Below are 23,159 nucleotides of genomic sequence, written 5' to 3'. Positions count from 1 at the left end.
CTCATGGACATGAACTCTTTTGGGTCATTGTCCATCTGTATTATGAAACGCCTCCCAATCAATGTGACTGCATTTAGCTGGATTTGAGCAGACAGTATGTCTCTGAACACCTCAGAATTCATTCGGCTGCTTCTGTCACATCATGGATAAACACTAGTGTCCCAGTGCCATGGCAGCCATGCACACCCAAGCCATCACACTGCCTCCGCCATGTTTTACAGATCATGTGCTATGCTTTGGATCAAGAGCTGTTCCACGCCTTCTCCATACTTTTTTCTTGCCATCATTCTGGTAAAGGTTGATCTTGGTTTCATCTGTCCAAAGAATGTTTTCTGAAATGAAGTGATTGTGTAATAAAGGATTTAGTTCCTCACATTTTATGCAATCTTTTTGTTCAATCCACTGAATTAAAGCTGAAAGTCTGCAGTTCAATACATCGGAGTTGTTTCATTTAAAATTAATTGTGTTAATGTACAGAACTAAAATTAGAAAAAAAGTTGTCTCTGTCCACATATTTATGGACCTAACTGTACAACTAACTATCCCAAAATTTTTCATATTACAAATTCACATGTATAAAAATACTCTCCATAAACACCAAATGTTATTAGAACAAAAATTATAAAACGATAGCCAGCTTACTCATATCAATGACACACAATCTATTGCTGATACAATTAGCAGAGGCAGTAATGTGTCACTATTCACTTGAAATGGGGATTCCAAGTCCTTTTCACTAGAACAGTGGGGGAACATCTTCCAATCAACAAAGATATGTATAAATGTATATCAGTTCTCTAGGATATGACTTTATCCTATTCATACCACCACAAAAGTGTCAGTCCCTTTGTGATAGGTACATTTTCTGTGCTTTTTTTCCTGTCAATCAAGAAGTGTCTTCAGTTCTTCTTGTGAATACTTTCTGCAAACAGTTTCAGTGAAATCCTGGAAACTAAAAACACTTTATATTTGGCAGTGATCTGGCTAGTGGTGTAAACAGTGCACACACACCCACACAAGGCAGGAAGTTCCTGCTTTCAGCGAAGCATGGGCTGCTTGGACTTTGGCAACACTTGAACATTTGATAGTGAAGTGCAGTCTTCTTTATTTCAGTGCAAGTTTATTCTGCCAAGCTTCTTACTGGTGCAATTACTCAGATGACAAATGAGGATTTATGTCGAAAATCACCCTGGAATAAAAAATAAGTTTATTTTTTCAGTTTGTGTGCTGGATCACTGACACAACAAGATGCTGGATGAGAACATTAGATGCAGTTCTGCCATTTAGCCACATACAGATCATTTGTAGCCATTGTGACACCTACGGGTAGAATGATCTCCAAGCCAACCATTACCTTTCTCAAGTGGACTATGGCGGTACTGACAGCTGTCAAGTAGTCATATTTTGTGTGAGTGTATATCAATATATGTGACGAAAAAGGGAAGTTTTTAGCTTTACACCAAGTGCACCATGGACCTTTATTCACAAGGATGGCACCATGATTTTTACACATTAGACGGAATTTTGCCAGCACAGTGGCTCAGAGGTTAGCACTTTGGTTTTTGCAGCACTGGGTCCCAGGTTGGAAGCTCGGCCAGGACATTATCTGCACGGAGTTTGCAGGTTCTACCTGTGTTTGTGAGGTTGAACCTGCAAACTCTGGTTTCCTTCCACATTCCAAAAAATTGACCTTGGACCGTATAATAAAAAACATATGACTATGGTAGGGACATTAGACTGTGAGTCCCTTTGAGGGACAGCTAGTGACATGACTATGGACTTTGTACAGCGCTGTGTAATATGTTGGCGCTATATAAATACTGTGTAACAATAATATAATAACATTTCTTAATCTTGTTTTGTTGTAGCCATTTCCATTCTTGGAAAGGGGACCCTTTGTGGACTCAAACACTAAACACCGTTTCTACATGTGACATTACAATAAAGTCAGATTAGGTAAGCATTCCGTGCGCACAGATCAAGAGTTTGGACTTTACTGCAACCTCCCCCATCCCCAATGCATAACATCGGAAGCAGCTTGCAAAGCAGAGCAAAATAAGAATCCTACATATGCCTGCAGCTATATGGTTTTGCAACATGATTGTGTACTACATTGGTGCAAGGTTCTGATATGATAGGTTAGAACATGAAAGTGACACTTCGTGGAGACCAAAGACTGTCATTTGGTACAGTAGGTGAAAAAGCACATGCAGATTTTAGTTACCTGATTAAGAAATAAAACAAAGGCAATAATGACGGCCCCAAGATGTACTATTATTAGATAGTGCTGCAGAATTACAATTCTATTCCAGATTAAACATATTGCTTCTGCTACTGCCACCAAGTGTAGCTTTACACTTGGTGAAGTGCTTTCTGAAATGTTTCTGGTTGAATATGGCCTGTATGTATCTGTAATAATTTTTTTGGTAAATCCTATTATACCTATTGTCAGAAAGATAATCATACAATACATATAATATACATATACACGCTAGCAAATTAACAATACATGGGTTTAGGAATAAAGAAACAACTTAAGAAACCAGAACAGCATCACAACATTCTTACCTCATCGTTTGACCGCAAGTAGTTCAAAGAGTCTGGTTTTGTAGGATTCTTGTAACTGTAAGAAAAACAGAATGTCAGAGAAGTTACAGTTATTCTTCTAAATCATGTGTGCGGGTGGAACAGAACTACCACTATACATTCTACTTCACACGCAGAAACTTTTAAGGAACGGTTTTCTTTAGCACAGGGTTTCTATTATCACTATGGCCAATATATTGGGGAATATATAGGCAACTGACTTTTTCAGAATGTGGTTACAACCATGAAGCATACAATACCAGGTGGAACGTTACTTATCACAGCCAGATCGAGGCGAAGGAATCTGTCTAAACATATGTCATTGTAGTTGTATATGGCTGCTAAGTTGGATCAGACCACTAATTAGCAATGTGCACAGTTAAAAGCTTATTTGCTCTTTCACATAACAAATGGAATATTTATCATACAGTTATACAAGGATAAAACCTGCACATCTATTTAAATTTACTAAACATGTTCACAGAGTTAAACAACTGACAAGTGGCATTAAAGTAGATAAGATAAATAAAGTTTATCCAGCAAATAGTAGTTTTATATTTTGCTACAATAAAACCTTCATCCCATTCTATTAAGAGTCCTGACAGAGGCAGTAGAACAGACTAAAGATGAGACATAAAATACTGAGTATTGCTCCTCTGTTGAGAGATGAGAAGATGAAGGGCCCATCAGAAATGTTCAGTCAGCTGGTAACTCACCTTTGCCCACTGCTTCTAGTGTTGCTGGCAAAGTAACCTCTACGATAGGCACAACAGATGCCAACAGTGATAAAGACCAGCACTACCAAAACCACTAGGACCCCTCCAACAATGGCAGCAATGTTCAGATCATCTGAAAATAAAAAAAACATTTTGATTACTAAAAAAACAACTAAACAAGACCCTAACAACTCAGATAAGGCCTTGCTGTGACAATATTCTGTTCTGCGCACTGGGTTTACAGGTAAAAGGTAACAATGTCCATAATCATTATTTTTTGAATTTAGTACAGCATTATCTATGCTTTTCTAAATGACATCTTGCAAAACTTAATTGAGGACACCTTGCTTCATTGAAGGCATAATTGAAACAGGCATGCCCTGATAAAACTATATGTTCTCAACAGTCCCCTAATGTCCTCTGCGGCTTATTATTCTGTCCATGCTTTCCACAGCAGTGTTGATAGACATATGCTGTTCACCCCACCATTGGAAATATCTGAACCCTTAACATACCTAAATAAATTTTGAAACCACAACAAAAAGCATTATATATATTTGTAACATTTATACATTTCTATAGCACCCCTCATGCTGGGTTTACATATTAATTTGAGTCGATTGTTTAGCTAATTCATTCTGTTGATGAATTATCATAATCATAGAAATCACACAAAAGCTGTAACTTGTACAACTTACACACTTCCAGGAGCTGAGCATCACAACGAGCAGTTCCAGCAGCATTACTGGCTATACAGTAATACTGTCCCATGTCTCCTTTATTTACTGCGGAAAATACCTACAAAACATACAGAGATTACATTAACTTTTTGGGACCAGAAGAAGCCTCTCCTGTTCACTCTTCACAAAGTTCTAAACCCAGGCTATTATCTTCCCCAATCTTTGCCAGTAGCCCTCCTTACCAAATATAAATACAACTTCCTAAATGAAACAACTCAACTTGACTTCCCCCCACATATTATATCTGGTAGTACAGGCCATATGTGTACAGAAGCTAACAGGCAGGCAGCTCCTTATCACCAAAATTGATTTTTACATAAAGCAGTTGACAACCCTTTTATGTAAATAATATTATTTTATTTGTTTTAAAACCCTTTAACCACCTGAGCGTTACACTGATTTCTAGATTTCTGTTCCAAAAGCGTCACAGGTTTTCATGAAATTTTTTTTTTTAAATTGTAGACCTGTAACTTACAGAAATATGTCCGAATAGGGTTCTAGTAGATATCATGAATAACCCGACGCTGGAACACGGAACCGACGCTGGATTAGCACAGCGGGACCAGGTAAGTGGGGATTTTAGTGTAGGCGAAAAAATATGGGGTTATCCAAAAGAGCAAAAATATTTAGTGCGAGAAATTACGGGCTTAGCGGTTAGGGGGTTAAAAAAAAAGTGAAGCCCCATCCCTTCTGTTTTTACCATATTCTGCAAAAATAAACCTGCTTGCACACAATTTTTTTTAATACAAGTTTAGTTCTGCTTAAAAAAAAAACTATGAAGTCACATGACCAGTTTTAAACTAAAAAACTCTGTAGGCGATTACTAGACCCCTCATGTATGAAGGAAATGGCCCACTGTTACTTGTACATACATTTCTATATTAGAATAAACATTTTCATACCAAAGGAAATTTAAAAATGAAAAAGCAAAAACTGTTAACACAAGTCTGACAATCAATACAAGGACTAACAGATGCCATCACATAAACCGCATGGTAAAACACAGCAGGTGGTAGACCGGAAACAAAAACAACCAGATTAGTCTATAAAATAATAATTCTGTCAGCATAAAATATCCAAAAAACAAAGGAAAACAAATTTTCCCAGTAAAAAAATCACACTCATAAAACAATTTAATGATATCTGGGCCCCCCAAAAAAGACCAAACTACAAAAATAGTTCTCCCCAGAAAGTTTTAGCAGTTGCTTTGCTCGGCTCCCGTGCCTCCCCCGCTAACTTCCCATCCGCAGCTCTAATCCTCTGCTCGGCTCTCAGTGAGGCTGCTCAGTGCTCAGCTGTCATCCAAAGCAGCGGACGCCAACTGTTGGTCTGCGGAAAAAAATTTTAGTGGTCTGCGGCCCTGGCCTCGCTGGCGGGGCGCACTGGCCAGAGCCGCGGACCACATCCCCTGTACAAATCCCAGGCTCAGGGAAGTAGGCGGGCTGAGTCGACACAGGGCTCAGATCTGCGATGGGAGAGTGAGCAGGGGTTATGTCATGATGACGTCACTACAGGGGAGGTTTCTCCCCCTTTGATTGACACCCGGCTCCCCGCGCATGTGCGGTCAGGAGCCAGTAATTTTAGTGGTCGGCGGGACAGAAAAGGTTGGTGACCACTGATCCAGAGGATTGCTGCTGCCGGTGAGAGGTGGGCGGAGTGGTGAGAGGTGGGCGGGAGCTCAGCACACAGCTCAGCCTTGATAGGAGTGATACACAGGCAGCCCCGCCCCCATATCTGAATGAATTTAAAAAAAAGCTGCTTCTAAAACTATCTGCCCGAGTGGCTGTGTACAATTACGTCATCAGCAGCAACTCTGATAGAAATCATTGTGTACAAACCTTCATATCTCCTAAACCGTATGTTGTAATGACTTCAGGATACACAGGGGACTCTCATAGCCACTACGCTACCCTGTCTGCTTCTCTTCTTTGAACCCCAATTTCTCTAGAGCGCCAGGTTGTATGAAACCAAAAATATAGGTGCAAGTGGAGGACACCTTTGGCTAACTCTCCTAATAATTTCATTACTATAGCATCATTAGAACATAAAAAAATTAATCAAAATACACTACCCTGTTACACATTACTGCCCAATTCTAACACTTGAACGCCAATTTCCCTGGAATGGGTTGTGTAAGAAACTAAAAACGTGTGGGGAATATCTGTGGCTACCATCCACCACAATTTCATTACTTATAACAGAAACTCTGCCCACTAATACAAAATGGGGTTCAGGTACTGGAAGGGTACAGTCATGTGTAATAGGGAGGTGCATTTTGATGGACAGAATTTTTTTATGTTGTAATGATGCCATGGTGATGAAGGTTTGGGGGTGTTAGCCACAAGTGTCCCCCCACTTGCACCTATATTTTTGTTTCCCTGCACCGCTTCGTTCTAGAGAATTGGGGTTCAAGTTGGAGACACAGACAGGGTACCATAGTATGACAATTACAGTTCTGTGAAAGGTGGGTATAAATTTAGGGGACCCACCCCAATGCTACTTACTATGTAAGTCGTCCTGGGGGTCCACAATTTGTATTTTCAATTTTGGCCTCTTAGACATACTCTCTTTTGAAACAGCAACCCCAATGTTCAATTTTCACATGTTTTAAACTTGTGACTCCGATTTCCTAAAATTCTTTAAAGAAATTGGTTACCAGTAGCTATGAGGATACCTTTTACCCTAAAACTTTCAAGTCATTATGACCAACAATTTAGAAGATCTGAAGGTTTGAACACAGTGAGTTGTTAGGCTGCAGAATATGACAAGCAGCTTTAACACACACACAGCTATCACACTGCGCTACTGATGACATTATTACACACTGTGCATAATCTTCACAGACAGTTAGTAGAATATGGGCAGTGATGAGAGGGGGAGACACTGGCTGTCCTGCCCTCATCTGCTATCACATACATGATACTATTAACCTCCTGGGCGGTTCATTTCTGTCCGGATTTATATGTCTAAAAGAGGTAACATTGTTTTTCATTAAAATGTATTTTACAGTATATTATAATAGTATGAGTATAATAAAGTTTGAAACACAAAATCTTTAAAAACAAAATTTTTAAAAATAAATAAATATTATAATCATACTATTATATTATACTGTAAAATAAATTTTCATGAAAGAAAATGTACTCCTTTTACACATATAAATCCCCTATTTTGTATTTAATACAGGTATTTTGTATTGAATGCAATACAAATAGATTTAAAATTCCTGCCACGCCCTAAACAGAACGTTCGCACACACCAGCGTCGATCGGATGCAGAGGAAGCAAGAGGATGGGGATCGTGAAGGAGGATGCCGGCGGATCAGGTAAGGTTGTATTTACCACTGTATTTCACTGTTTTAGCTACCCCGAGTGTGACTCGGGGTCACCGCTTTCAGCATCTCTTTTTGAGCCCGAGTTACACCTGGGGTTACCACTGAGGGGGTTAAAGCATCACCACATTTTTAACATTATGTACAGAGTGACTTTCTCTTTTATATAATGAAAAAACTTGTTTTGTTTTTTTTTGTTTTTCCATTTTTTGGGGGGAGGACATTTCCCCTTCTGACTCTACTGCTATAGTAGAGGAGGAAATCAGCAGCCTCCGGGGATATTTGTGTCACATATACATAGGCTGTGGGCTGTTCCTTCTGCACATGCATCTTTAGAGGCTTTCTCATAACGTAAAAAAAAGAAAAAAAAAAGTGCACAATCCCATGCATGTGCAGTGCAAGGCAGCGCTGGACGTTACAGTTGGCATCAGAAAAAAAGAGGGAAGCTGAGCCATCATGGGACACATCTGAAGTTAGGGTGAATTCACACTGGTAGTAAGGTTGCATTTGCTGCATTTCCCCTTCCTCACGCCAGGAACCACTGCAGGTTAAAATACTGCTAGCTCTGAAAAGCCCAGCACTCACCGTCTGTTACCAATCCCAGGTGCACAGCAGTTACCGCCTGTTACCAATCCCAGGTGCTACCGCCTGTTACCAATCCCAGGTGCACAGCAGTTACCGGTAGTCGCTCGGGAACTCTAAATGGCCCAGTTTGTTTGCTGCTAATGTGAACCAAGCCTCACTTGCTACACCACATTGATCACACTATTACACTACTTCAAGGCATTACACTCTTTTATCTTAGAACACTAAGCAGTTGGACGAAAACAGCACTGGACAGTTGGGCAAAAATACATAGAATGGAAAAATTAGACATTCTAACAGGGCAGGCATTAGAAAGTTGGAACAAGGTATAGGGGTTAGGTAGAACACTGACACTAATAGGGGTTACTGGATACTTGTGACAAAAACACTAAAATTGCAGTGTGTTGCCCTGCCCTCTTTTTGACCACCCGGCTACAGCTTTCCCCCACCCGGCTGAAAATTTTTTCTGGGGAGAACACTGTACAACTATCAACCTCCATCAACCATAAACAGATAAATGTATTTTTGTTCCAACAGTAAACAGAGTACAGTGGAGGCTTGACCCTATCCTCTTCCTTCTGACTCAAAGGGAACAGGAAAGAAAACTCTGTATTCAGTGTGAACCAGCTTGTACATCTTTAACTTTTACATTCATACATAGTTAACAAAAAAAAAAAAAAATCCTACATAAACTTCTGCAAATACAAAGAAAAGTAAGCTGAAAATCCAATCCATGTGTCCATATGTTATCAGAAAAAAAAGGATCCATGTGTTATCAGAAAACTTAAACACAATACAGATACTGTTGGCTGCCTTGGGATAGAGACAGCTGGTGATTGAGCTGACGCTATAAAAAGAATTGTACAGAAGAAAGAAACTCAAGGTGGATAGAGCTATGCATTATGAAACAGGAAAAAGAAAAAGGAAAAAAAAGTATGACTGAGATTAGGCTCTAATATCTGGCCTTGCCTACCCACTTGATTGAATGGCAAAGCCTACCTACCAGAAAGCGCTCTACCCTAATTGAACAATTACCCCTCCTGTCACGCAGAGAAAGGAGTGTTCCCCACGGACTAAGGCTACTACCGAAAGCCTGGCGCTCAGTCTACAAGCATCTTACTTTATCCTCCATGCCCTCACCACTAACTCCCCTCTTCGATAATCCTTCTTTCCCTACTGGGCTTAATCTAAACAATATAAAAGGCTACACTAGAAAGTTCTGGCCACAAGCTAGACACTTTGTGAATCCCACACTTGAAACATTTGTCTCAAAGGATTGTGGTTAGTGAAACTACAACTTAACACCTTTTATAAAACACTTTGCCTATCGCCACATACATAGAACGTTAACAGATTTTGAGTAGGTGTGTATGCTCTTTATATCCACACGTCACCTGGTGCCTATGCTATATAAAATGTTCAAACAGGTCTATGACAAGCTCACGCCTAAGTATATCAAATGACTGGCATAGAAACTTAGGGCATGAGGTTGTGAAGCAGGACTGGCACACTGCTTTTAATCTGAAGCGTAAATCCTGTTTTGTGGAGACATACAGGAGAATTTTTTTTTTCTGTAGTACAGAGACCCAGTTTCTCTACACCGTGTATTCCCCTCTGAATCCAGCACACCTGTTTGAGGTACAGCAAAGTGGAGGGCACTTACCAGCATATCTGGTGATCCTCTCCAGTCCTGAAACCAGATTGTCTTTGTACGCTCAGAACTTTTTGCTATACCCATCTTGCATTCCCCTGAAATTGGGTTACTATCAATACTCCCAGGCTCTCCAGCCTCACGAAAGAAAACCTTGAAAGGCCACCTACTGGCAGCTGCTCCCCAACTCATTCCCTTTTTCTGGAAACAGGGATCACCACCCTCCCTAGCCCACTGGGTAATGACAGGGTTAATGATAAAATGAGAATGGAGAAAATGAAAGCTTTTGATAATGACTATATGGAAAAATGTATGGCCTGTCGGACATGCTGGCCGCATTTCATTATCTCATTCACTTCGGCTCATCCGAGAAATCAGCTTGGAGCCCCCTCTTCCTAGTTCATGTTCTGAATATCTGGTGAACTAGGCATGGTTGTTGTACCCACCTCCCAATCCCAAAAAGACCCTTTCTCCCACCCTACCCTCCCATAGTTATTTATGAAAATGTACCCCATTTCAAGCCCCTCCCGACCCCAAAAATCCACTATGGCCTAAGGGCTGGTTATTGTTTACCATTTATTTTCCCTCATCATTTTTCCCTCTAAAGTAATACTACCATAACAGTTACTATAGTTTGACAACTTTTTATTGCCACAGTATACAGCCTAAATATACAGCCTCAACCCCAAGATCATAAACCTATTTTGAACCAGTGTCCATCCTCTTCACTGTATTTCTGCCACGTAATATATTACAATACCAGGGTTTCTCCAAATATCCAGGCTTTACTTCTAGACTAGTGTGACCCAGTATATACACCACACTACCTCACACCATATGATGAAGTTTAAAATCTCAATATCCTTTATATATGGAGTATTCTGTTTTCTCACACATAAAAACCTTAACTAGATCTTTCTAACCACATCAAAAGTTCAAACAATGTGACATCCCCATATCTACAAACTAGATTATTCTAACACACACACACACACCTTTTTTATTATTATTATTATTAATAAACAGGATTTATATAGCGCCAACATATTACGCAGCGCTGTACATTAAATAGGGATTTTGCATACATGACCACTAGTCTTACCAAGGTGCCAGTATTGGTGTTTAAGGTAAATGATGAATTGAGAAATTTTGGGTTGGTTTTTGAGTCTTCAGGCAATGCGTCACTATTGCGATACCATCGGTACACAGAACTGGGATAACCTTCATTTTCTTGACAATGCAAAATGGCAGACTTTCCCACTGGAACAGACTTGGGCACTTGGCATTGGGGAGTCACTGGTTTTACTAAGAAATAAAGCAAAAAAAAGTGCTGGATGTATATGTTTAACATAATGAACAAGGATTTACTAGAGGTGGCAGACAGTAACAAACAAATAAATGAAAGAAGCTAATGAGGTCAGAGATGGCCTCTTTCAACCTTTTTCCTATGAAAACAGTTTTTTAATTTATCACACAAAGATATGCATGTCATGGATGAAAATTATTTACACCCCCACATTAACGTACAGAACATAAAGCTGAAAGTCCTTATAATAGCTTTTATTTCCATGCATACAAATACATTGGAAACACATTCTATTCCAAATCAAAACATGCCTATTCAAAATAATAGCAGTGCTGTCATTTATTCTGAGAAAAAACAGGTGGCAATTCTGGACTTTTTTTTTTAAAAAAAAGCAAGTGAGTGTACATGCTGGTATTTTTCTTGGCTGAAAATGAATGCATTAAATTTAAAATGGCAACCAGAAGATGTGCAAGACATTGGAACACTACCATTCAAATGGACAGAAGACTCAGCCATCGATTAGCTCCAGGGAGATGAAAGAAAGTCTAAAATTACCTGTGAGTTACAATTAGACGACCTCAATGTGAAGTGAAGCTATCAACAAGAGGCTCTCACAAAGTCCCAATGTTGAACAATAGTAGACTTGTGCAGAAGATGTTACAGTTTACCAAAAAATTGACCGGCCTATAGAAAAATGACTCAACATTTTGTGGACTGATGAAAGCAATATCGTCCTTTTTGGGTCTAGGGGCCGCAGACAGTTTGTCAAATGACCTCCAAACACTGATTTCAAGCCACAGTACACTGTGAAGACTGTGAAGCATGGTGGTACAGCATCATGATATGGGCATGTTTCTTATACTATGGTGTTGGGCCTATTTATCGTATACCAGGGATCATGGATCAGTTTTTGAATACATCAAAATACTTGTGGAGGAAATGTTCTTGAAAAAGGTGTTTTAACAAGACAACACCCCCTAACACACCAGTAAACGAGCAACGCCTTGGTTGACCAATCAGATTGACATTTTGGAGTGGCCAGCCCAATCCCTAGACATCAATGTAATAATGTCTATTTCTGAGGCGAAACCAAAAAATGCAGAAGAATTGTGGAATGGAGTCCTATCACCCTGGGCTGGAATTCCTGGTCATAGATGCCAGAAGTTGGTCAACTCCATGCAACACAGATGTGCAGCACTTCTCAGATACAGTGGTTATACAACTAAATATCAGTTCATCAATATTCAGTTTATACAGTGAATGTTTGTAAACAGGAATGTAGAGACTGCTATCATTTTGTACAGCCTAATATTTCCCTTTTTTAACTTTTTGTAAAGAAATAACACAAAATCTGACATTTTTCATCATGTTTTTATTTGGAATAGAACGTGGAGTGTTTCCAATACATTTGTGAGTATGCAAATAAAGGCATTATAATGATTTTGAGCCTTATTTACTATTTTAAAAACACTGCTAAAATTCTGAACACAACTGTGCCTCAAAGTGCCCACACTTGACAGCTGCAACCGTTTTTTTCTATTAGCATTTTGTATTATTCAAGTTGACAGTAGATGAGATTGCTTGGTTAAACACACATATCCCACTTCTGATATTTAAATCAATGTGTGCATACAATTCTTTAAATTGGAGCACTGGCTTCTGGCAACTACAATAAGACAGTCAGCAACAGACAACTACAAACCAGCAATAACTGAACCAGATGAACCAAGATGACTGAAGTCTGAAATTTACAGTCTGATCAATAGCCTGTGACAGCTAAAAAATGAAGAACAACATTTGTCATATAGTCCGAATATCTCAACACCAATCTATGGACCATTTCTGTATGTTGTGGCGATACTCACCTTTGACAGTGAGATTAACCGTAATCTCTGCTAAAATATTTTGGTCTTCTGCAGCAGCAACTTCACATCGATACTTTCCTGTGTCTGTCCGGCTGGCATTAAATATAACCAACGAGCTTTGGGATTGAATTTCAGCACGATTTTTCAAATCTCCTACAACAGAGAAAAAAAATGTTTTTTTATGCAGAATAGATACTTAACCCTACTATAATGGCTACATAGAACTGTTCATCTCTGCAACTCCATTTCAAACCACAATTACAAACTATTAATATATTTATATAGCTTGGACAATTACCACAGTGCTGCACAGAACACACAGAGCTATTAACATTAGTCTCTGTACCAGAGTGATTGTCCCCTCTTAACGCCTTTTCACTGTGCACCCCAACTTCATTATGAAACCTTTCCCCACATCCCACTTTACTTGGTGTACTTTACTATTCATGGCCCCTGCAATATTTATTAACCCCATCTACCATCTAACTCCACTCTGCTAACTACCCAAAATATTGCCCAGAAATTAATACCTTGAATAGTATTGTCAAAAAATACATAGGTGGTCTCATTATTACGTGTCTTCTTCCATTCGATACGTGGGTCGTTGGTATTGCTGTTTTTAATGATACAAGAGAGCTCCACCCCTGCCAAAAAAAGGTGAGATTAAAGTGATTCAAAATTTGTAATTACCTGCAGTCTCAATATATGCAATAACTATGCAAGCCTGAGACAAGTTTGTGGTCTGAAACTTGTGGGTCCACATTGATAAACAATATTCTGATAAAAAGCAAGAAAAATAACCCTAAGGGTATTTCTCTTTAATCATGCATAAAAATAGTAAATTTTTCTTTTATATCTAACACCGGAATCCTAACAACATTAAAGGTCTATTCATTACTAATGCATTGCAGCAGTGCACATTCTACTGTCATGCACATTGGTGCAATGCAATCCAATCTAAATATCACCTCAACACACCTGCTTTGCAGAATGCGGCAATGCACTGCTATGAATTATACTCAAGATAGCTGTTGGTGCAATGGGAAACCTATTGAAATAAATGGGCTGGACTAGCAGGACATATATTAATGTATTGCACTACTGTGAGTGAGCTAAAACCCAATATTGCTAAAATGTACTTCTTCCTTAACATTGGTATCTGCTTGGAAGGAAAATGTGCTGTGTGTTCAAGGATTAAATACCGAAGTAAGGGCTTAAGCGGAGAATGAAAAAGATGTTGCAACTGTCCGTTCATTCTGGTAGAACAATCCCCATTTATTATGCTTCATACATTAGAAGAGAACCATTGGAGTGTGGCTACTGTAGTAACTGACTGAGATTACACTACGTTTTCAGGTGGTATTACAACTGGTAAGAAAGAAGAAAAAACTGACATTGTTTAGGAAGTCATTCACCCCTCGGTAACAAAACTTACTCTGATACTCTTGAACCTCAGGATTTTTGTTAATTGAAGTAAGCTCCACAGCCAGTATAATGCAGCCTGCAAACAGAGAACAGCATTCAGTACCAGTTCCACCATCATAGAGAACACACAAGCAGACATTTCATTTTCAGATTCTAATGGATACTGGAATATATAAATCATATAAACAATGTCCAGGAATCAGAGCGTATATTGGAGATTTTTAGTAAGTCACAAGGTGAGAGGCTTTGGCAGGCACTTTTGAACCAAGAAATGAAAAGACACATTACTTAGTATGAAAGTACACAAAATCAAATTACACTTCTGATTTATATGTGATTATGGGTCCAATTTAGGGGGTGTAAAATGAAACCCAAGGTTATTAAATGCCTGTCACAGGTATTAGGAAATACCATCCTCTGTTGTAATTGAAATATGTTTTGTTGTAAAAGAAGAACCTGTAGAACCCCATTTGTTGTAGCAAAATTTGATTCGAACACTTTACCTCAATGTTGGAGGATGTGTGGCCAAAATGGTTCATTGAGCCATGTTTTCTGGCACTGTAAAAGTACTAAGGGCGTTTGGACAGGTATTTTTAAATTGTTATCTGATGTGACTGGTGTAATTGTGCAACCAGACCCCTTTCTGGCTCTATTTATTTAGGGATTTAGCAATATCCCATAGGACACAGGCCTATTGTAACACACTGCAGATTACAACTAGACAGACTAGAGCATCATTTTGGAAAAATACAGATGTCCCGAATGTATCAGACATATTACGTAAATTTAATATGCAAGTTTTGTATGAAAAACTGTTTGCTTTTAATGGGAGCCATGCGGTAAAATGTTATGCCTATTGGTCCTCATGGTTTGCACATCCCAAATGTACAGTACAAATATAATGTATTGTGTTTGGTAATCTGTAATAAAACCTTCGGTTTTTATATGTGATTATATTGGTTAACTGATTTATGCTGTTTTTGGCACTATTGCTGGTTTGTTTCTTTTAATTTGTTCTATTTTCTTCTTTTTATTTTTCTTACTATGTTTGTAACAAATAATGCAAAATTCTAATTAAAATTTTCTTTAAAACAAGAACCTGTTTAATTCATAGGAGGCAATAAGATGACGAACGTAGTGTATGCAAGTCAACAGACAGGGATAGGGTATTCGAGGGGGTGCTGAGAAGTTCCTGGCTTTGCTCACTTCCAGATGACAGCCTAATATCTTAGTATGTAACTGTGCAAATATCAAGTCTTTGCGATTCCTAGAACTGTTTTTTCTTTTAGTGAGAAGTTGTGACGGCAGAGGCACAAGCAAGTTTCACGTCGTTGGAGTTACGGGCCGTCATTAGGTTTTTGTTTCTCCAGGGAAAGTCAGCAAAGGACATTCACACTGAGATGTCACAAACACTGGGGGAGAAGTGTCCCACCTACAGCACTGTCAAAACCTGGATATCTTGTTTCAACACCGGGCATTTCACCATTGAAGATGAGCCCCGCAGTGCGCGCCCCCAAACCTCAACTGACCCGGCAACCTGCGATGCTGTCCATGAGCTGATTATAGAGGACCGGCGAATATCCGCAAAAAAGATTGCCCAGATACTTGACAACTCAGGGGTGCGTGTTGGGTTTGTTATCACCACTATCCTAGACATGGCAAGCTTTCAGCGAAGTGGGTGCTGAAATGTTTGAACAGTGATCAGAAGAACGAGTTGAAGAAACCAAAGCAGTTTTGGCCCATTTTGAAGCTGCACAGGACTTTTTGGCTAGGTTAGTGACTGAGGCTAAAACCTGGCTCCACATCTATGATCCTGAAACCAAGGAACAGTCAAAGGAAAGGCGGCACAGCCGGTCCCCGCAGCCGAAGAAGTTCCGAACCCAGAAATCGGCCAAAATTGGCCTCTGTTTTCTGGGACAAAGACAGTATTCTGTTGGTGGACTACCTACCTCAGGGCTCTAGTATCACCGGACAGTATTATGCTAACCTCCTGGACCAGCTGAAGGAGGCAATTAAGATGAAATGCTATGGAAAGTTGACCAAAGGGATCAGTTTTTTGCAGAACAATACACCTGTGCACATGTCCAACGATGTGGCTGCCAAATTGAACATCCTGGGTTTCCAATTGGTCCACTATCCACCCTACTCACCTGACCTGGCCCCTTTAGACTATTATCTGTTCCTGAATTTGAAGAAACACCTGAAGGGGCAACGTTTTGAGGACATTACTGACGTCAAAGATGCTGCTGAGAGCTGGTTTGTGGCCCAACCAAAGGAAGGCTGCAACTACGCTGTACCAAGTACATCGGTCCCAGGGAGGAATATGTTGAATAAATGTGTTATTTCATAACTCTGGCTCTCTGCTTTCTGGGCAAGGCCAGGAACTTCTCAGCACCCCTCGTACTTCAAAGTAAAGTATACACAGCACAACAGTGAAGTGCAAAATGTACAGCATGGTGGAAAGAATTAGGCATTGTGGAGTATGTAATATACAGCAGATTGAGCAGAGTGATGTGGAGTATAGAAATACATTACGGCACAACACTATGAAATACATAACGCATAAGAACAGGGTATAGAATGTGCTGTGGAATTTGTAATAAATGGCAAAGTGAGGGGTGTGTTGTGGTATGTAGAATATACAGAACATATAGTAGAGAAGTGTGAAATATTTATTGTACAACACAGTGTACAGAGCGTGAAGTAGTTATTGCCAAGAATAGTATTCTGGAGTATTGTCTGGGGTACCAAACCCACAGTTTTCAGAGTGGAGATGCTTTGAAAAGAGTGTGCAAGGTATAGTATACAGTTTATAGAATACCATATATTGTATAGCAGTATGGAGCAGAACAGAAAGAAAGTGGAGTGGAGGAGGACAGAAAGTGCAGGCACATACACATAATTTTAAAGATAGTGGGAGAGATAAAAGTGGAGGAACAGAAATGTCTGCTTTCATACAGAAATATATTTTTATTACTTGTAAAATTATTTTAATAAAGAAGGCAATAGGAATATTTTTTTTTTTTTAAATTTAACAAAAGCAAGTTAGGTTTTCGTGTATTTGCCCTACCCATGTGAACCTTTCAATGAAACCTTTGCTGTTTTTTTTAATGAAATGTTTAATGAAAAGTACTTTTGGGAAGTGGAGGAGTGCGATAAAGTAATTTATGGACCCTGCATTTATGTCCCTGAAATTGGAGAAGGCACCATTTATTATAGCTTCGGCTAAAAACTGGTGTCCTAAGCGGTTACAGCTGAATGAACTCTGAACCTTCTCTCTCACCAGTGGGTATAGAAAATATTCACCTCCTTTAAAATATTTACATCCTGAAATAAGGGCCCTCACATTATTTTTTGTACCATCTTTTACTTTATATACAGCCTTGAGTCTGTAGGTATACTTCTCTACCAACTTTGCACATCTAATCTTGGCATTACTCGCTCGCTCTTTATAAAGCGGAATCCTGGTTGGGAACACTGGCCTATTTATTTTTCTATTTACATGACCCTTTATTGTATATTACACTACTGGAGACTGAGGGAGTTTGGCTCTGCATGGTGTGGTCACAAATATTGAAGAGGAAAATCAGGACAAGCCATAACAAATTATGTCTGCAGCTGGCACCATGGCAAAACCATCTTTATAACTGATAGTTTGTGCTACTTCCTTTACCAGTAATCTTTATTGGTTTTACAGGGGGACTGAAGGAACAACATAAACCAAAGACGTCATAAATCAAGGAAATAGTAACAAATAAAAGGGGTGAGGAGATTAAAAACTTGAAAGCAAAACAGTAAGGATGTATCTCCCAAATGTCCATCAGTAAGGCTCATGGTGCACAATATAGAATAAAGTCCAAAGATGTTATGGAGCAGTCCTAAGTATAGGAAGTAAGGCAGTAGTGGTGGACCTAATACTTATAGGAAGCTTTACCAAAATCCAGGACAGGATAATCTGGGTGTAGGCGCCAAACCAGGCAAAAGAAAAAGACTGAGTTGGGAGACAGGGAAAAATAGAATAGGAGATGAGGAGAGGGAGCAGGAAATTGTGTGTGGGGAATAGGGGGGAATGGATACCCAGAAGTCACAGACTATGGAAAAGGGCCTACTCACATTCTAATCAGTACCTCAGTTGAAAGACCAGGATAGCAATATGCATTCCAAGTTTCCCAGATTGCCTTAAATGTTATGTGTGTATCAATAAGAATACTGGTCAATTTCTCGTAAACTATGATGGTGTCCAGTCTAGTCTCCACTTCCCTGTAGGACATCTGAGAAGATCTTCAGCCCTTTGTGATCACCTGTTTGGACGCCAAAAAACACAAAATTGGTTAACTTCCATTGGGGTCAATCAATTTCCACGTCTGGAAGAGGTAGCAGGGCTTGCCACAGATCAGGTCGCAATGCCCTATGGACCAGAGCTAGTAGCTGGTATACGGATTTCTAGAAGTTAGATATTTTGGGGCCCCTATTATCACACTCATGGAGGCACAAGTCAGACAGTGTTGAGTTCATGTGGGCTAGGTGGGATGGTGTAAGAAACCAGTGGAGCAGGACTTACATATAAGGATTCGATAGCGGTCACGTTAATTGAGCATGAGACATCCAAATGTCTTTCTAGGTCTGGTTCCCACCTGCACACATAAGGTAGAGCCCATGGAGATGGATGGCATATGAGCTTGTGGTTAGGTACAGAGATGTGCCTGGCAACAAGGGTGCCTAGGTGAACGATTTTGAAGCATTATTAGGCTTCACACTCCTCTGATGGAGGGGGCTATCCAGTGGTTGAACTTCATGAGGCACAAATGTTCCCTTAGGGGGATTTCTATTGCTGTACACAACCTGTCCCAGGTACGAATTTCCATTAAAAATAAGAGGTGGTAAACAAAGTCAAAGTTGTTTGATGTCCACCAGCAAAAGGATGAAAGGTCTGTACATTCAGTTGGCAACTGGGGATTATGAAGGGGGACCAGAAAGACATTAGATGCTCAGAAGTCTTTTACATATTCCAAAACCTCAAGGAGTGAGTCATAAGACGACTAAGGGTCTTAGGGCAAAGAGTGCCACAGCAGTGCCGACACAGGGATAGGTACACAAGTGTTCTGGAAATACCTACAGTGGCGTTGAAGGCGGTCAGTTGGCTAATCTGTGCGGCCGAATAGTATTTCCTAAGACTGGAGACTTCCAGATTGCTCGACTACCTGTGGGTGTATATTGTACTCCTGGAAACTCTAAGCCTAATCCTGCACCAAATAAAGCCGTAGAACAGGCAAGGGGACCATCACAGGAAGGGCGCAAACATAGTAAAACAGTTTGGGGAGTCAGGTAATTTTGACCACCGCAATGCGACCTAACCACAAGAGGGGGAGGTCTGACCAGGATAGAAGAAGAGAGAGCAAAAAGTGGATCAGGGGGTGGTAAATGGATGGATATGGTGAACATTAAGTCCTGGAAATTTTCACCCCAAGGTATGCGATTGTGGAGGAGGACCACTGAAAGGGGTAATGTTCAAGCCCAAGATGGTTGAGAACCAGTTTAGTCTGTGCTTCTTTCACAGAATTGCAATTTTATCTAAAATAGCAGAACCTAAAATGATGGTAAACATTGCCAGCTTTCTTTAGGTCAACTCTAAAATGGATGAAATGAAGTGTGCCAAAAGAACATTCATCTTAATGCTACATAACAGCGGAGAAAAGAAGGCAAAAGGGGATCATCAAAAGCAAAACTTATTGATTATTAAAAAACGTAACTTTCTTCAGCTCCAGCTGCTTCAGAAGGCAAAGTACAAAATAACACCAGGAACAAAGGGTTATCCAGCATTCCTTAGTTAGGTCTCCAAGCAGCTGTTGTATCATCTGAAACTTGAGTTTCTAGTCTTGACAGAAGTACAGATGACAGCTATTGAGAAAATCACAGCCAAAGAGTTGTCCATGGTACACTTATTCATAGAAAAAAAATATCTATATAGTTGCACTGCTAACCAGGCTGAAGAAAAGATGCACACTGATAGGGTAAACCGAGAAGAACTTAGAAGAATGAACAACAAAAAATGCTAAAAAACAAAATTGCTAAGAATCTAGATTCACACTACAAATTTCTATCCTGCCACACCACCTGTGTGAAACGAACAAGACCTCTAAGGAGACCATGCCAAGGTATGTGTGATCAGAATAACATACTGCCAATCCCTCTCTACAGAAACTAACCCACTTCTACACATGATCTGCAAAAAGAACTGCCCAGCCTCTCTCAATACAGAACACTTTACCTTGATGTGTGACATGAATATTGAGATAGTTCCACCTCTGTGTGGAATCTAGATAGAAGTACACCCAACCTCATCCTATGAAGACCATCATATGTAGAGCACATCAAACTTTGCGTGTGATCTGGAATTAAAAAAAAACCCCAAAACATTCTACATCTGTATGTGGTTTAGAATATAGGACTACCAACACCTTTCTCCAGAGACCATCACACCTCTTTTATTTTATGATGCCCAGGATTGGCTGCCACGTTTGTTAACAAATCCCTTCGTTTAAAATACTAATTTATAGGAGAGCTGATCCAGTAACTTACTGTATATTGAACCTTTTGTAACAAATAGTTCAGAAAAGTTCAGCGATAAAACAACAAAAAACCAAAGCTGTTGGTATATATTGTTGGCTAGATAACACCAACTCTACTAAACATTTTATTCCAGGTCAATGAGAGAAAACAGTTGAGAAGAGTACAATACCAGTGACACAAAGTTCACCATTATCCAGCTGAACCATTTTTCATTTATGAAGAAAGAGCTGACTGAGGGTTAATCAGGCGTGCAGCCTTTTTAAGGGGACAAATCCCTTTGTCTAATAATCCAAGTAACACAATACTATACTATGCTAATAAAGGACAGAACAGAACTAAAAACAAAATGTTCACACTATAGACTGGAAGGCAGAAAAATAGAAAATAATAAACTTACAAATGAGAAGAGATTTATAGGTTCTGTGAATAAATACAGAAGACTCACAGGACAAAAACAGGCCTTAAGTAGGACAAATGATTGCAGGAAAGACATTACCCCAGGAGACTGTATGTATAATGTGTACAGTCCACAATACAGCAAGTCAGATGGGACACCAGGAGAATTATGTCCAAACATAGGAGACGAGATGATGAGTCAAGTAAACTAGAACATGAAAGCTATAATACCAAACAAACAGATCACTTCAGGACAGACATAAATCTAGGAGAATAGGTGAAGTCATGTTTTAGGAAGTTCAGTGCATGGACAGTTTGAAGGAAACTTCACTGGGGGTAAGGAGAAAAGACAAGCAAGAGGGAGGAAGAGACCGTGAAGAGACAAGATGGAAGACCCATGGTGGGATGCAAGAAACCATATAAGGAGGACAGAGTATAGCTACAAAGGAGAAGGTTCTCTAAAAAGACAGTGGCTGGAACATATGGAGGACACAGGGGTGGGGGACAAGCAAGGCAGAGTGGAGGAAGCAGGGAAGAGGTGGGTTGGTTGGTTGGTTGTCAGTTCAGCGGGAAATAATCTCTCTGCAATCTTCCAATAATCAGGATCTTATCTCAATGCTTGCTTCATCATCTCATGTGCGTATCCTCCAAAACTCCTATTAGAGGGCTCTAGGCCTTGAGATATCATCTAACATTTCACTGACTCTACAGGAGGTATATTCCCAATAATTGTGATTTACTACAAAGCTACAAGATTATAACCTTTTGCAGTCTAGCATCCAGTCTGTGCACTAGAAAACACACAAACGACGGGGTCAAGTGGTAAGGGACAAGGTAAAACTTACAGGGAACTGGGATGTGGAGGTTATACTCCCCTTTATTTAAGTACTGGATTCTGTACATTGTAATCACAAAATAATTGTCTCATTGCATTGCTATGATAGTGCCCCAGTGTGACACATGGTTGGAAACTTAGGTATTGACCTCCAGAGAAGTGTATTTCATTTAGATGAAGAAAATGTGAACTTGTGCGGGTTTCTTCATGCATTACACAAGAAAACAATCACTGCAACAAACTGTGAAAACATAAGGAAACCGCAAGCTCAACAATTGAAGTAGATTAGCAACACCTACGGTTACCAACAGTTAAAAGGAGTTCAGCCCACTATGAGGGTTGGTAAAAGCTGGTCTTTTAGTGTAAAAAACTAAGGCTGCGTAAACTTGTTCAATAATTGTCGTTAAAAGGGATCTTTAACAATCCTGAACAATGCATGAACAAGCTCTGTACATTCAGCATCGTTCTGCTCTATGAAGAGGGGAGGAGGAGAAGGACAGAGCAGCACCTCGCTGTGCTCTCTTTCCTTTACTTCCATTATGATACACCAGATTCTCACCTGATAGCCTGAGGCGATTATTATTATTATAATTAGACGTCTGTACGTAGCCAAAGTAAAACAGACAGGGCATCTACAGAACGAAAAAGGATTTATGACTTACAAACCTTTTCATACATAATTATTTCCAGGAATATTGTGAGAATTATGTTCTAGGAGTACCAGAAAAATTAATGCAGGATGTTGCATAAGATGACAACGATCACTGCTAAATCCCAGAACTCTGCTTTACTTAAAATATGTGCAGCACATCTGCAAGGAAGGATATGGTTAAAATAGGATTACATAAACTCACAGCAGGAAAAGTGTTAATCAAAGAACAATGGAGGCACATTAAGGATTGCCACAAGCAAAACAAAACTCTGTTTCTACTCCAAACCCATTCATATGAAGATAATAAGAACAACAGATATGGAAAACATATACATATTATACAGTTCATATTGGTGCCTCTACGGTGGTAAGTTAGCTACAAATTTGACCAAGGTCAAATTTTGCAGAAGTTAAAATTTGCAATTTCCCTTCAATGGACTGCACCTGATAGATTTGCTTAATGGTAGAACATGTGGATCTTGCAACCTCTAGTTAGGCTTT

General features: G+C 39.6%; 1 protein-coding gene across 1 annotated transcript in view; it reads right to left on the bottom strand.

The window, feature by feature from the left end:
* Positions 1 to 638: 638 nt before the first annotated feature.
* The window catches only part of JAM3 (junctional adhesion molecule 3), a 31,496-nt gene continuing 8,975 nt past the window's right edge, over positions 639 to 23,159 (bottom strand). The window contains exons 2-9 of the mRNA XM_072426631.1: positions 14,216 to 14,281; positions 13,311 to 13,424; positions 12,781 to 12,933; positions 10,712 to 10,914; positions 4,001 to 4,100; positions 3,303 to 3,435; positions 2,569 to 2,623; positions 639 to 1,189 (exon numbers count right to left, since the gene is read on the bottom strand). Of these exons, the coding sequence (XP_072282732.1) occupies positions 1,154 to 1,189; positions 2,569 to 2,623; positions 3,303 to 3,435; positions 4,001 to 4,100; positions 10,712 to 10,914; positions 12,781 to 12,933; positions 13,311 to 13,424; positions 14,216 to 14,281 (860 nt within the window). The 3' untranslated portion in view covers positions 639 to 1,153. The remainder of the gene's footprint in view (positions 1,190 to 2,568; positions 2,624 to 3,302; positions 3,436 to 4,000; positions 4,101 to 10,711; positions 10,915 to 12,780; positions 12,934 to 13,310; positions 13,425 to 14,215; positions 14,282 to 23,159) is intronic.

This window comes from Pyxicephalus adspersus, chromosome 11, assembly GCF_032062135.1.
Source record: "Pyxicephalus adspersus chromosome 11, UCB_Pads_2.0, whole genome shotgun sequence".
In the NCBI taxonomy this organism is placed as follows: domain Eukaryota; kingdom Metazoa; phylum Chordata; class Amphibia; order Anura; family Pyxicephalidae; genus Pyxicephalus; species Pyxicephalus adspersus.
This window is presented reverse-complemented; position numbering and strand designations above follow the sequence as displayed.